The following is a 15,883-nucleotide window of genomic DNA, read 5'->3' as shown; positions in this document are numbered from 1 at the left end:
GAATTTTAGAAAACAGATATCACCGTTACGTCCGGAACGGTTGAAAATGGTGGAATAGACACTTCGCGGCTCAAATTTCACTTACGGGGCAAAATTATAATTTGTTATAAACTTCAGGAACCAAAAATGAAATTCTGAAAATTTCAGGGACCAAATTGTAAAATTTCAGAATTGTTACAGTACTGCTACAGGAACTTGCTACAGTGCCGCCAGTTGCTACAGTGAATTGCATTTTCTGGGCTCGTTATAACTCCGTTTAAGTCACCGTTTTTTGCGTTGGACTCGGTTCGACGAGACGAATCCAATGGTACACTCAAAATTGGATTTTGAGAAAACTTCAGAAGACCCAAAAACTCGACCAACGTCTCTAACCAAGCTCTTGATACCACTTGTTAGGAAGAGAGGATCGCCTGGACGTTGGGAGATACAAATTTGAGAGAAAAATAACTCTATTACTCATAAGAATAGATTACACGAGTATTTACAAAACTCTAAAAAAAAAACTCTCAAACTCACACACACTCTCTAGGTTGTGATTACACTTCTCTGAGTGATTTGGGATGATTTACAACGGAGGTTTGCACCTCTATTTATAGGAGAAATCTTATGGCGGTGAATGGTGTGAACGAGGAAGGTTGGCGGAAGTTGGCGGCCGTCATCGTGTTTAAGTTTGCCACTTCCATACGCGTTGTCAATGTCGGCAGCTTTGAACATCTAGATGATGGCTGGAACAGAGCCATCTAGATGACGGCTGGAAACCACTGGAAACCATCAGTCCTCAACTACCATCATCTCCCCACAAATAGGGCAAGGTTCAATTTTTCAAGTATTTGCCACCTAATATTTTCTTATATAGTCTATTTTATGTCTTCATATCACTATTTTGATAAGGGCATTTGTGTAAACTAAGCTAAATGAGATACGACAACTCAAAATGTTTAGATACAAAGAATCCTGATCACTTCCAAAAAAGGATCAGACCAACCGTATAAGGTTAATGTGGACCTACATTTTAACACGCTATTTGTATTTGTATTGGAAGGTTGACATACTTTGGCAAATGTTAAAATAGGTTAAATGACAAATATGGGATAATAGACAACTTGATGTGGCCATGTAACCCCATTTGGTAGGGGCAGCCGGGCAGGAGTATAGATAACCACAGATAGTTTATTCGAAATATAGTATATCTAGCTATATTTAATGACGATTTTTTAGAGTGTGAAGTGCACATACATAAGAAATATCTTGATATTGTCGCGGAAATAACGAGTATCTAGGGGCATCGCCCCCTAGTTAAACCGGTTTTTCCCTCCAAAAATAAGAGTTGCACCCTTTCGTTTCACAACCGAAATTAACTGTACGTTTTTTCCTTTAGAAATATAGGAGGATTTTTCATATGAAGATTTAGAAATTACATACAAATTATCTAATATTCAAAGTTTATCATCTTCTAGTCTAGAAACAAAATACTTTTTTCTATCCAAGTAAAATTTTACTTATAAGAAATAATTAGTAATAATCATTACATTCTTTAATTTACTCTCATTGATCACTATAAGTTTTTAAATCTCTACCAACATTCACTTAAATTTACATTTAAATATACAAGAAATTGATAATTTATCGTATCATAAATAAATGAAAATGAAAATTGTCGCATGATAATTATTATGAGATGGAGGAGTGGATACAAGTAAAGTTTATTCTGGATTAATTGTTTTGGCCTTGCTTCTTGTTTGTTTTTTGTTTAGGCTTTCATCCTTTTTTAAAAATGTCTTTGTTGAGTCATTTGGGCAAAGTTTGTGTTTATTTGAAAATGAAAAACTTACAATGACAGAAAAACATAATCAAGAATCATTTTGAAGATCAATCCTTACTCCACCAAGACTCGAGTTACTAGCCGGTCCAACTGGCCTTAACCAAGCGCTCTTCTCTTGTGCTTGATGCAAATGCAATGGCACCGTGTTATTATCAAGAAAATAAAGCATACAAACCATCGTTACTGATGTCGCAAACATCGGAATTGGTCCAAAAAACCACATCAACAACAACAATGCAAGATAAAGTGCTCTAATGCCAAGTGACCAAAAATCACCACCTCTAATAACAGCCGATTCAACTGATTTTATAGGCACATTACTATCTGGTATACTTATTAAATAAGTAGCATGAATCAATGATCTTGTAGATTCAACAAAACAAGCAAAAGCCAAGAGGAAACTAAGCAATAGGCAAATGTATTTTATTGATATTGTGGATGAATTTGTGTCGCCATATATCAAGTTGGTTCGAAATACAGAAGAAGTATTTGCCACCCAAGCACCAATGATGGAACAAAGAGTTAAACATATTGATGACATGACCATTGCGGTTGATATATTGGTGGAAATCACACTTAGAGGTACCGAAATGTTAATTTTGTCCATCTGCAAAAAGAAAATCATATACATATGTTATCTAACTCAACTGGGTCGAACCCACAACCTCTAGTTGAAATTTCTTTTTTTCATACAAATGAAAGCTCGTTTTATATAATGTTGCGTAGAGATTAAAGAAATATTGCCTGCATAATCTTGTCGACCCAAGCCTTTTTGTCATTGTTTTCAAAGCCGATAATGGTTGTGTGAGGACAATGGAGACATCTATAGAGAAGCCATAGATGGTATCCAAACATGATCACAAGTGCACTTGGTACAAACACCAAATCAAGATACTCTTTTTGGTAAATCATTTTAGAATCAACTTCTTTTTAAAAAAGGCGATATGTTTGGTTGTTTATAAAGATCAAAAGAATCTTGTAATGTACTTGATCTACTTGGTTTAAGTTTGCAAAATGATGGTTGACTTTATATAAACTCTCATAGATGAAAGCAAAGTCATGGATATTAGTTGGATTTTAAGATATTGCTTAATGATAACTTTTCATTCATTAATGATACAATGATATGGTTAGGGTTGCTTGAGATTGAAACTTTAATTGGGAAAAAGTCAATTGTGGTCATTGCAAATTAAAGTTATGTTAATCACAAATAGACTCAAGATTTAAAGAATGATAAATTCAAAGGTGAATATTAACACGTTTGTTGCAAAATAACTACCTTCTCAATTTGTTGCAAAATATATATATACACAAAAAGCCTTAATTTGTACAGAAAAGCTATAACTATTGATGTATAATAACTTTATTAATTCGGTTAGCGAAACCCAAGCCGAAGGTTCCCTGATCGACATTGTTTTATCAGATCTCTATGAACAGTAATCTGAGCCGATTTCTTTTTCTTTTCATCTGATAAAACAACACACGCAATGCTATAAGATTCGCCTTTTTCAACAGCAAACTGCCACTCGTTTACACTTATACCAAACCACTCCTTTTTCGCCTTTACAGTCGATTTAACTTCTATATATTCCACCTCCTTATTATCTTCCTTATCTTCAACAACAATATCGTACGGTAGTCCAGATTCTTTAACTTCGTTTACCCATCTCACACGCTTATCCGCAAATTTCACACAAAAGTACTCGAACGCCTTTTGTTCTCCTGTACTCCCCGTTAACACATTTTGCGGAACTATTTTCTTCCCGTTATCCAATTTACCATTTGGACGGGCTTCTTTTTCTTCCAAGATAACTGAAGGTCTCGTTATAACGGGCTTTTCTTCAATGGTCCAGTCACCATCAATTACGACTAACGGTTCTGTAACATCGGGTCTCGTTTGAGTACAAGTATTAGACGGTTTTGGTGATGAAGGTAACGTTGAAGCAGCAATTGATCTGTCTTTAACGCCATTAGTCATACAAACAGAATCATACTCGTCGTTCAAGGTCAAGTCAATCTTTAGAGCAATTGATTCAGATTCTGATCTGTCTTTAACGCCATTAAAACCACCATTCGTATCCCTATATATTCCAGAATCTTCTACAACATCATCTTTCAAGGTCAACGAGTCCATCAATAGAGCGAGAATATCGTCTATTGTTTCCGTTAGTTTCGTCTTCGATCCATATTCAAACCGTGGTGGGGTTCTCCAATCGACAGGTGGCCAATTTGAATCTTGTTGCGGTGATGACGTGGACTCAAACGACCACTGTGGTTCGTCACTAGGAAGATTCGGTAGCTTTTGGCTATTTGCGATGAACACTTCGAGTTGCTCCTTTGTTGAACCGGTCATTGTTGTCAGCAAATGAAGGAAATTTGCCAAGTGCAATTCGGGAACTTGGGGAATTAAAAAACGAGAAAGCTCCATAAAAAGCGAGTGGGAATCAGATTCGACGGTTGCATACAAGATGTTGTCTTGTAGAAGACAAGCGCACTTAAACGAGTTATTAGATTTAACATTGTATCTTTCGATGACGTTTTTGTAGGACAGTTTCTCCACCACAACAATTTTCAGATTATCGAATTCAAACGATTTGAGTTGAGAATATTCAACCGGATGAATGCTATAAATGTAACGTTGAGCATACGGAAGAGCCCATTTTGCCAATGAAGTTTTATCACTATCATCTGCCAGCCTGTCGTATATTGCCTCACGAGTCATAACCTGCAGAAACAAATAACGTACTTCAAATAATATAATATCCATTTGTTCATACAATTTTAGGCTTAAGTGGTTCGAAATGTATCGAACTAAGGTCAGAAACCTATAGTGTGTGTCGATCTATTCAAGCTTAAGGTCAGACAAAAAAAACACACAGTTTAGGAAATATCCTTATCACTGTACTATTTGTTCACTTTCATACAACTTTTTGTTCACTTTACTGTTTTACCTCTTATTTTCACCTACATTTTTGTTTTACATGAATAAAGCAAGGGTATAAAAGAACTCATTATTCTTATCTACTTATAGAAGCGGACTATTAATTTGGAACAACCCAAAAAGGAATACTGGACTATTAATTTGGGAGAGAGAGAGAGAGAGATACCTCTAAAAGAGAATAGATTCCGAGTCTCCGCAATAATACCGAAACCTTATCGTGAACCATTTCTTTTTCGTGAATAGTAAGTTCACCGAAACATAGAAAATGAACATTGCTAAAGTTGTTGAATTCCTTCTTTAGCTGTTCATCAAAACACCAACATACGAGACTTGACGATTCGCGCAACGAAACCCATTTATTTTGCTCTGTAGGAAGAATCATCATATGCTTTTCCGCCATAGTTTTCTTCATGTAATCGATATCATCAGAGCTCAAAACCCCAGACTCTAATCCATCACTCCATTTTTTCAACACTTGAAAAACCTAATAAAGATAAAAACAAAACAGTTATGAGTAAGCAACTTTTGGGATATTATTACAGGTGGCAAATACCCATTTATGCAAAAACAAGTCGATTCGGTTGATATCTATGGTGAAAGAAGTAAAATTTAACACTGAGTTACAATAAAAATTTGTATCTGTTTTTATTTTTTGTAATCGTATGTATTGCATAAAATAATAAATATGAAATGGAACTCACTGTGTTAGATGCTTGTGAGGGGAAACTGTGGGTTGACAACTGTAACAAAAACTGAAGATAGCTTCGAAGAGGAAGACTTTCAGGTACCGAAAACTCGTTCACAAAGAAATAACGGAGCTGAGGATAAACATTGCATAACATCTTACTGAAAGTCAATCGTTGCTCAAACGATGGATTGGATGAGTTTGTTGAAGAAATGATGGAATCATGCCAATATACATCATTTGGAGATAAAAATAAACCAGAGACCACTTCAATCGTGGAATCAAATGAGTAAGGAACAAATATGAAAGCTTCGAACTTTAAACTGTCGACTATCTTCTGCTTTGAGACGCTCATCTCGTTCCATAAGTACGTGTAGAACTTGGACATTTGGGATATGCTGGTGAATGAAATCATCAACGGTTAACATGAAAAAAAGTTAAAGAAATAAACTATATAGACGTAAATAAGTTTGTACAAAATATAAACTTTAGGGAAACTAAAGTAATAATACCTGGTATTAAAAGGTTTCCGAGAACTTGTCCAAGTTTTAAGAACTGATAAAGCATCATCAATATTGACCGTACTCTTTAAACCGATATCATTTATCAGTTTCACATTGTTAACCTTCACACAACAAAAGATACAAGGTGTATTAGGGTTTGTTTGTTTGTTAAAACTGAATGATTAAGCGTTGAATGGTTCATAATCCGAATGATTCAAAGGTTCTTAATGAAGTTGTTTTAACCTGATTGATAATCATTTTGAACGAATAATGTGAATGATGTAGAATTACCTTATTAACCTTTGACATGAATAAAAATCACAATGTAATTGTTTAATAAGTGTTCTTGATATAATTAGAATATTACACAAAATTTATGTGCTTAATGGTTAAGAGAGAATTCCAGCTCTGACATTCTGTCATTCAGAGGTCAGAAACATATGCGTTGATTGGTTCACCATTCAGCGAACCATTCAATTAAAAGGTAAATAAACGCACCCATAGTACAGCAGTTTGTGCAGTTTGTATAGAGAAATAATATACCAGCTAATAAAAAGTAAAAAAAAAAAAAAAACAGATAAACTAACCATTGGAATAGCATATGGCACGCTAGCACCAAGAACATCGTGCACCGCCTCACATTTATGAAACAAATCTTTAGGAAAGTGAAGTTGATCATCGATACTAGAAGCTAACCGTTGTACACCTTGAAGGATTCTTATAATTGAAGTTTTGAACTTGTATTGTCCATTATTGTTGGAACATAAACCGGTTAACTTATGGCTAAAATAATCATCCCAAATTGTATCAATAACCTTTAAAATGCACTCACTCTTTTCCCTATCGCAACTACCCGAAACGTGCGCCAACAGACGATATAATTCGGGCGAATCGTAATCTACGACAACGGATCCCAAAGAAATATAATCATCCAACATCATATTCTTTAGATCCAAACGCGATATGTCCTCAACACGGTTTTCAACTTTAACAATTTGCACAAAATCGGAAACTCCTAATTCCTGCAAAAACTTTTTAAACTTGAATGGTGAAGATTTGTACATCAGGTGTTCGAGGTAACATTTATCAATCTCGCACCAATTCAGACCGGTCCCACTAACCAATTTGCTCATATCGATTAAATTCCCAAATTCTTTACCAAAATGAATGGGTACATCAGCGATTCGTTTGTAACCATGGTTTGTTAAAATATAAGCATTGTTACGTAACTGTGAGTATATGTTCTCCTTTTCAACATCACACTCGGGACAAGGTGTTTCGAAGTGAAACATTATAAAAGAAAGTAACTCGGTTATAAAACCCGTATTTTCTTTTAGAAACGTTACGTTAGAAATGTCACGTAAGACGTGTGATTTCAATATGTCGTGTTCAGACAACCGTTTTACACCGAGTTTGTAAAGCATATTGGTTACGTTTTCGGCATTTAAAGAATCTTTAATAAGTGCAGAATTCACCATTTGAATTTTGGTGTATAATTTTTCGAAATGATGATCAACAACAGCATCAATACGCAACCAAATTTGACCATCTTGAATCGATGTGTACCTGCCGTCAACAAGCGGAACGAACGGTAATTTGTAAAGAGAACTTATCACTTCAGCTTTACTTCCATTATTCGACATCAAAAACAAAAGATTTAACCAAGAAGATAACCAGTTAAAGCCCATCGATTTTAAAGAACCTTTCCGACATAAAGATTCCATGATTCGAATAAGAATGTGGGGTCCACACTCTTCAACGAGTAACGCCTGTGCCACAGGATCAGTTAAAACCGTATCTTTATTCAAGTACCCGAGACCCAAATGCTGTTTTATCAAACTATCCGGCAACAATGAACGAATATCTTCTGTCCAGTTTCGCACTACTTTACTTGGCGGGACCCATATATTGTGATCGTCAAGCAGACAGTTGGAGTTACGCAGCTTATCTTTAATTTTACGCGGAAGTTGAGAAAAAAAACCATTAACTTCCCCACCAATAGGAACAAAGCTCAAAAAGACGGAAACGCCTTTCGCGGGATTCTCTTTAAAACACGGAAGGTTGCAGAATGCCAGCTCAGCACTAAAAAAAAGATTCGGAAACTCGGATAACAAAAACTTGTTCCAATCACTATTTCCTTTAACTTCTTCTCTTGAAGATGGAATATCAAAATCCGCTTGGATTATAAACTTTAAACCGTAATCTCGTAAAGGAAGAAACGCAAATACCGATTGTTGGTCGAGTTTCGATACGTAGCTTCCGTCACCCGAAACCTCTAAACTAAGTGCAATTGATATTTCGGTCGTTTCAAGATCTGGACGAATATGATTCGCTTGTAGTTTATGCGATTTGATGAACCAAGTCGTTTCGTCTTTTCCCGTTAAAACATTCACGATTCCGTTACCGATAATTTGTCTCCTCATGACAATTAGTGAACCGTTTAATAAATTTTGAAACTTGATACATTTAAGGTGGTGTAAGAATAGCAATACTGATGGACGAAGATCAGAAAACATGGAAATAAGATTCTCGTTTGAAGAATCTTTGTTTTTCTTTGATCTGAAAGGAAGCATAATGCACGTTTTACAACGTTTCTCGTCACTTAAATTACAATTTTTGGTACCCATTTTGTTAAGAAAATCGACGTTACAAGGTGGAACAACTGATGGCACAATACCAATTTCAGTTTTGTCGAACTTGAAATGGAACCCGTTTGAATGGATTTCAGGAGCATCAGTTACCTGGAAATATATAAATCAAACAGAAGATTTACGTTATACTCCCTCTGTCCAAATTTAATAGTCCAGTTTTCCTTTCCTTTTTGGATTTGGGTTGTTCCAAATTAATAACTTCCATAAATAGATAAGAATTGTGTGATAAAGTTCTTTTATATCTTTTAACTTATGCATATAAAACAAAAAAGTAGTAAAAGGTTATTTGTTAAACTGAAGTAAACAAAAAGTACAATGTGATAAAAGACACTTCTTACAGTGTGTGTTTTATGCGTGTAGGGATGGCAATGGGCGAGAAAAAACCCGATCCGTGATGGGCGGGTAAAATCATAAAATCTTACCCGCGGGCACGGGTACGGGTAAGAAATTATACCCGTCAACGGGTCACGGGCGGGTCGCGGGTACCTACTACCCGTCGCGGGTAAAACCCGATCCGCTATTTCATGAGAATTTTTTTTAATTTATCCGTGAGTTTATACATACAATTATAAATTTAAAAGTGATTTTAATTGTAATGCAATAATGATTTAAAACATAATATAACATACAAGTAAAAAACTTGACTTTCACGTCATTTTACACATGTTAATTGTATATATTGTTTATAATTAATAAAATTTCCTAAATTTTTTTAAAAAAATTAACGAAGTTGTATATTATTATTACCCGCGGGTCACGGGTATCCGCGGGTCATGGGCACGGGCGAAATTTTTTTACCCGCGGGTGGGTTACGGGTCTCAACGAGCAAAAAAAACAACCCGACGGGCGGGTCGCAGGTATATAGAACCCGTGTCCATTACCGACGGGTGGGTCTGAGGACTATTAGATTTGGATGGAGGGAGTAGCATAATTTTATGACCGTGAATTTTGTTATTATTCCCCGTTCGTTATTCAACACTATAACTACCATTTCTTGAAGAATGAATGTGAGAGTGGGCTCCACATCACGCGGGTACTCATTGTCATCAGCATTTTGAACCTAAACATGTGAAAAGAGTGAAAGTGTAAATAACAATATGTGGCAATTGAGACTCATACTCTCAAAGTTGGGTCAAGCTTTTGGGTCAACTGGGTCTTGAAAAAAAAGCCTGGCAATTTAAACCCCGAACCTTAAAAAAGGTCCAATGAGTTTCCTCCAACATATTGGGTCCTATACAAAATATAAAGCAACAGGTCTAACGGGTATCAATTGCTAAAGCTAGATAAACAGTGGGTCTTGTGAATGGGTCAAACGAGTCAAGCATAAAAATCATGTTAAGTTCCATCCGTCAAACATTTATGAAAGCATTCATGGTTACATCAATTATTATGTATATTAATTAATATTTTCTTATTTGTATAATAAAAAATAGAACTAATAAATAATAATAACCAAAATAGATTTTTTGACCCATTTGACCCATGGCCCGTTACGACCAAGTTACCCGACCCTTTAAAAAATCTGACCTGTTTCACCCATGAAACGTTTCAACCAAAACCATTTTGACCCGTTAGCCAAACTGACCCAACCTAACCCGTTTGACAGGTAAGATAACGTTAAAGCTTGTTTAATGAGAAAGGATATGCTTACGAGTTCAAATATAAAATGCGAGTCTTGAGAATACAAATCTGTTGAAATATATTTTAATGCTCGTCCTAAACGATCGTTCTGCTTCGTATTAATGTTATCCTCCATACCTGGAATCAACCCAAATTCGTCTCTCCTGATACTCTCGATAATCTCGCTATTATCCTCACGTTCGGTAAAAACATCATACATTTTCTCACCAACTTTTATAGATTCGGAACCCGCAAATTCTGCTATCGTCCCGTTTATGACTTCAGTGTCCAAAATTTGCTTCTCTCTCTCAACTGAATTAAGTGAATTAGCGTGTATTTCAGAAGCAACTATGCTTTTTTCATGACCCGGTTGACTTTTTTCATGACCCGATTGACTTTTAAAACCAATATTCATTCCAGAACAAGATTGATCTTTTAAGGCTTCATCTACGTTCAAGATCGATAAGGTCACGTTACTTTTAATTAATTCTTCTGTAACATCATCATGTCTTGTTTGACTCGTATCAAAAGCTTTCGTCTTTAATGCGTTGTCAGACTCATTACCAGTAGATTCTTGAGAATTTGAATCACCAAATGATAAATTAGACATGAACAAACTAGACCACTTCAATTCTTCATTTGGGAGCAACAGTAGCATATGGACATTCATAATGTGAAACTCGATTTGCTCATTTGTAAAACCTGATTCTTTCATCGTTGTAATCAGGTCAAGGAAATGTTTTAATTTCAATAAGGGTAATTCGGGAAGTCCACTAAGTAGAAAATAAGAAAGTTCCATAAAAAGAGATTGGGAATCAGATTTAATGGTTGCATACAAAATATTGTCTTGTAGGAAGCAACTGCACTCGTGTCGCTTATTAGATTCAATCCCGAATCTTTTTACAACGTTCTTGTAGAACAACTTTTCAACGACAACAATTTTAAGAGAATTTAGCTTCTTAAATCCAGACAGCTTGAACTCATAATATTCATTTGGATGAATATTATAAACGTAACGTTGAGCATATGGGAGAGCCAATCTAACCAATGAAGTTTTAGTACTATTATCGGTTAGGCCGTCGTATATTACTTCACGAGTCACGGCCTGCAGAAAAGGCATAACATCTACTATATAATTGCAGAAAAGGCTCTATTTTTGAGTCAACACCAAGCGTCGATTTATTGGCGTCTTGACTACCGTTTAGAGCCTAAATTGAATTCCATGCAGGATTTAAAACCCATGAAAATTTGATTCTACCATTTTCATGGCGTCTCAAATTTTTTTTTTTTTACTATCTTTTTAAAAAAAAAAATTCCTACTTATTGGCCGGAGGTCCACTCAGAAGCAATCTCTTTATTCGTCGAATAGAGAGAGGGATGACTTTTCCTACTTTTGAGAGTGTTTTCACTCTGGGTGGAGAAATGACTTGTTTTTATTCTCGGATAGGGGAAGGATTGTCTACATCTTACCTCCCCCATACACCACTCATGTTGGTATTGGGTTTTGTTGTTGTTGTTGTATATAACTGTAAACAATATTGTTCATAAAACTTTTATGAATGAGGCTTTATGCTAACACACAAAATCGCAACCTGAAGTTGAGCATGTTGTCTAAAGATGGGTCGATTTTGTCGGTGCTTCATCTTCAACGGGTCAAATGGGTAAAATTACAACTGAGCTAAAAGAATCACACTGCTGTTTCAAATGTTAAAAACTCTAGAAACCATTATTCATAATGATTTTTCTAAACCATTAAAATGATAGCACATGATGTTATTAAGAGAGTTTATTAACAACTTGCAATTAAATAATGCATGTCCTAATATTCTAAGCATAACCCATTAGGGCTATGTTAAGAAAATTTCTATTCAGAAATATAAGATTATACTTATAAGTATAAATGTTGTTTCCTAATCTTATTAAATACATTTATGAAAAAACCAAAAGATATGGATAAATTTACTTGCTAGGTCTACCCAACCCTAACCAATGTGACCTGCATTTGAAAAGTTTCCAGCTTTATCCCGTTTCCGGACCCGCCCATATTACCACGGATAGTGGTAGCTGTTGTTGTTAGTTATGTGTATGTGTGTACCTCAGAAAGTGAAGTAATTCCCAATGTCAGAAGGAAAACAGAAACCTTATCCCGAAACATGTGTTTTTCTTCCGTAGTAAGTTCTCCAAAACATAGAAAATTCATGTTGCTAAAGTTGTTGAATTCTGTTTTTAGGTGTTCATCATCACACCAAAATATGAGCCCAAAAGAGTGATGCAACGATACCCAATTATCTAGCAAAGTTGGAAGGATCCTTGTTTCCTCTTCATCCATTCTTTTTTTCAACTTGTCAATATCGTCACATGTCAAAATACCCGAGTCTAATTTATCACCCCATTTTTGGAAAACTTTGAAAACCTAAAACATCAAACAAAAAGGGCAATGAGCAAACCTATTGCAAATATCGCTACTCGGGGGTGCTCGGTCGGGACTTTTCAGAGAGTACTCGGCAGCTCTAGGAGTACACAGGGAGTACTCAAATGTTGACCAAGTTTGACTTTGACTGGTTTTCCGAGTAATCCGATTTTTGGCGGAGTGTTGACCGATTTTTCGAGTAATCCCAAGTTTTGGCCTATTTTGACCAAGGTTGACCGAGTTTTGACCAAGGTTGATTACTCGGCTCGGAGCTCTCCAAAACTGAGAACTCGGCGAGTAATTATGAGTTCTGCATCAGAAAATTACAAAATAATGTGTCTGATGGGTTGAAAGTCATCCAAGGCGTATTTCTAATGCATACGACCTCCTAAATCGTTTTATTCAACATTTAACTTACAATTATAATATTTTATACTATATACTATACTTTGGGAGATATAAAACGTGTAGCTAACAAAAATGACTATATGACTGTACTCACCGTTTTTTTAGCTGCGAGTGATGGTGAACTCGCACTAGATAACTGTTGCAAAAACTGAAGATAGCTAAAAGGAGGAGGATTATCATCTACTCCAAACTCATCCACGAAGAAACTACGTAGATCCGGGTAAACGTTGCATAATATCTTACTACAAAGACTATGTTGGTCAAACTGATGATGGGTTGACTTTGACTTTGTTAGTTGTTGGATATCAGAAACGATTGAATCATGCCAATAAACTTCATTCGGAGATAAAAATAAACCGGATACGATTTCTTGCCTAGAGCCAAACGAGTATGGAACGAAGATGAAAGATTGAGAATGTAAATTCCCAATTATCTTCTGCTTTGATATACTCATTTTTTTCGATATATACGTGTAGAACTTTGACATGTCAGATACGCTAGTAATTGTAAAAAAATTAATAAATGATTAACAAGAATGTCAAAAAAAAATACAAGAATGTAAGTAAAACAGTATTAGGCAATTTGGAGATTAATCGGGGGATTAAGCGGTTTGGAAATTTTATACATATAAATTTAAATAATTAATTTCTAAATTATATGTGTAAATATAGATAAAAACTATAAACTTTAACAAATTATCTAATATATAAACATAATCGTTCATTTGTTCTAACACTCTAAAATCCGTGTTTGTGTTCATATTAAAATGTTGACCAATTTTAACTTTGACCGACTTTGACCAACAAATCCGAATTTGACCCATTAACTGGCGTAATGGCGTTTGACCGATTAATTAAATGGACTTTCAAAAATCGGTTCGATCTGTTCTTAAAAGGGAGTAATCGGGGTTTTTTACAACAGTGAATAAAAGGAACACAATAGTAATACCTAGCCATAAAAGGCATTTCGGATCTTCTCCAAGCTTCGAGAACCGATAAAGCATCATCAAGAGATACCGTATTTTTCAACCCAATATAACTTGATAATTTCAAATTGTTCACTTTTGGAATAGCATACGGTGCTTTGTCACCAAAAACCGCACGAACCTTTTGACAATCTTCAAATAAATCTTTAGAAAAGTGAAGTTGATCATCGATACTGGAAGCCACCCACTTAAAATCATGAAGGGTTTTTTAACGGAAGATTTAAACACCGAATAACTTCCATTAGCGAAACCATAGCCCGAAATCTTGTCACTAAAATAATCATCCCATAAACTATCAAGTACCTCTAAAAAGTACTTACCTTTTTCCCCATCACCATTTTTCGACAAATGTGACAACAAATGCTTTGATTCTTGAGAATCATAATCTAAGGTCATAAACTTCTTAACATTCTCGGGTTTATCCTCAATTCTCTTTTCGATTTTAACTATTTTCACAAAATCCGTCACTCCCAATTCCAACAAAAACTTTCTCCACGTCAACGTTTTACAAACTGGATGCTCTAAATAACTAACATCAATCTCGTACCACTTCATATCGGTCCCACCAACCAACTTACTCATATCAATCGAATTCCCATATTCTTTACCAAAATGAACCTCCACATCACCAAACCGCTTATACCCATCGTTTGTACTAACAAAAGCCTTATCACGCAAAACCGAAACAATCTCCTCCCTCTCTAAACCGCACTCATTACAACAACCCGTTTCCATATGCAACATTATAAACAAAAAATACTCGACCATTAGTTCCTTACTTTCGGACATAACTTCCGTTTTGTCACAAATAGTTGGCACGATAACTAACTTTACAAGTTCGTGTGCCGAAAACGGCTTTACGCCAATTTTCAAAAGCATGTTAGTCACATTTTCGACAGAAGCAGTATTAAAAAGTGACCGATCAACTACACGCATTTTCGAAAAAAGTTTCTCAAAACCGATAAAATCGGACTTATCTACACTTAACCAAATAACGCCGTCGTTTAACGACGAATAACTACCATCTAAAAGAGGGATGAACTTTAACTCTTTTAATTCAGCTATGATACTATCAGAGTTACAAAAACTATTGCTACGTGGCGTAATAATGTTTAAATAAAGAGCGTTTAACCAAGATGATATCCAGTTAGGGTTTAACGTACCAGAATTTATGACTGATTTCAATAATTCAATAGGGTTAGGGTTAAGTTTAGGGTTTTGGGCGGTTAGGGTTTGGTGGTGGTGATGATGGTTGTAGGGTGGTTGTGGTCGGTGTGGTGGTAGACGGCGGAGGTGTGGTGGTTGACTGTACATGATGACGTGGATATTAACAGAGACCAGGGTTTTGAAATTTATTTATGACCTATTTGTTATATACAAAAAGGTTGTAAGGTACAGCTGTAAAGTGTTGTAATCATCATGCTTTAAAGTGTTGTACAGTACAGCTGTAAAGCATAATAGTTGTATACATAACAAAATAGGTTATGTACATATCACTCCCCTTTATTTATAGTTAGGGGTTTGTTTAAGTCAATGAGGTTTATTTGTCCCTGTTTTGTGACGACCGACATCTACAATGATCCTCTAATATAACTCGATCTAATTCTAATAACTTGATGATCAAGTTTCAAGTAGTAATTTTTATAAGAGCACTCTCAATATAAATTCGAAACCATTGTAAATCTCATGCCAATCAATTGACACCATTAGAAGCAACTTGAGAATGCTTAACCAATATTTAGCCAATTACTTTCGAGAATGGTTTCATTCAAATTTGGCATATTTAATCACTAAGGCACTAACTACTTCTAATTGTGCTAAAATTTGTACATTGTATTTATTGATTAATATATTGGGC

At 35.4% G+C, this 15,883-nt stretch overlaps 2 protein-coding genes and 1 pseudogene across 2 annotated transcripts; all 3 read right to left on the bottom strand.

Moving 5' to 3' along the window:
• Positions 1-1,850: 1,850 nt before the first annotated feature.
• On the bottom strand, positions 1,851-2,734 carry LOC139864429 (uncharacterized). Its single transcript, XM_071853006.1, has 2 exons — positions 2,567-2,734; positions 1,851-2,429 (listed from the first exon to the last, which is right to left on the bottom strand). The coding sequence occupies exons 1-2, from the start codon at positions 2,732-2,734 to the stop codon at positions 1,851-1,853; spliced, it is 747 nt and encodes a 248-aa protein (XP_071709107.1).
• Positions 2,735-3,073: 339 nt separating this feature from the next.
• Positions 3,074-8,807, bottom strand: LOC139864428 (protein NO VEIN-like). The gene is made up of 6 exons (XM_071853005.1): positions 8,802-8,807; positions 6,539-8,692; positions 5,961-6,073; positions 5,465-5,846; positions 4,930-5,247; positions 3,074-4,547 (listed from the first exon to the last, which is right to left on the bottom strand). Exons 1-6 carry the CDS (start codon positions 8,805-8,807, stop codon positions 3,198-3,200), a joined length of 4,323 nt encoding a protein of 1,440 aa, XP_071709106.1. The 3' UTR covers positions 3,074-3,197.
• A 672-nt stretch (positions 8,808-9,479) lies between these two features.
• LOC139864427 (protein NO VEIN-like) lies at positions 9,480-15,339 on the bottom strand (annotated as a pseudogene).
• Between the last annotated feature and the right edge of the window lie 544 nt (positions 15,340-15,883).

Source organism: Rutidosis leptorrhynchoides, chromosome 8 (assembly GCF_046630445.1).
Source record: "Rutidosis leptorrhynchoides isolate AG116_Rl617_1_P2 chromosome 8, CSIRO_AGI_Rlap_v1, whole genome shotgun sequence".
Classification (NCBI taxonomy): domain Eukaryota; kingdom Viridiplantae; phylum Streptophyta; class Magnoliopsida; order Asterales; family Asteraceae; genus Rutidosis; species Rutidosis leptorrhynchoides.
This window is presented reverse-complemented; position numbering and strand designations above follow the sequence as displayed.

What these genes read in the sequence shown, in the direction of transcription:
- LOC139864429 (XM_071853006.1), bottom strand. Translation starts at nt 2,734, where the DNA reads ATGATTTACCAAAAAGAGTATCTTGATTTGGTGTTTGTACCAAGTGCA. An exon ending in GGGTCGACAAGATTATGCAG is followed by an intron (nt 2,430 to 2,566) that starts GCAATATTTCTT and finishes TTCTTTTTGCAG; the next exon opens with ATGGACAAAATTAACATTTC.
- LOC139864428 (XM_071853005.1), bottom strand. An exon ending in TGCCATATGCTATTCCAATG is followed by an intron (nt 6,074 to 6,538) that starts GTTAGTTTATCT and finishes TGTTGTGTGAAG; the next exon opens with GTTAACAATGTGAAACTGAT. An exon ending in GAATCTATTCTCTTTTAGAG is followed by an intron (nt 4,548 to 4,929) that starts GTATCTCTCTCT and finishes TTGTTTCTGCAG; the next exon opens with GTTATGACTCGTGAGGCAAT.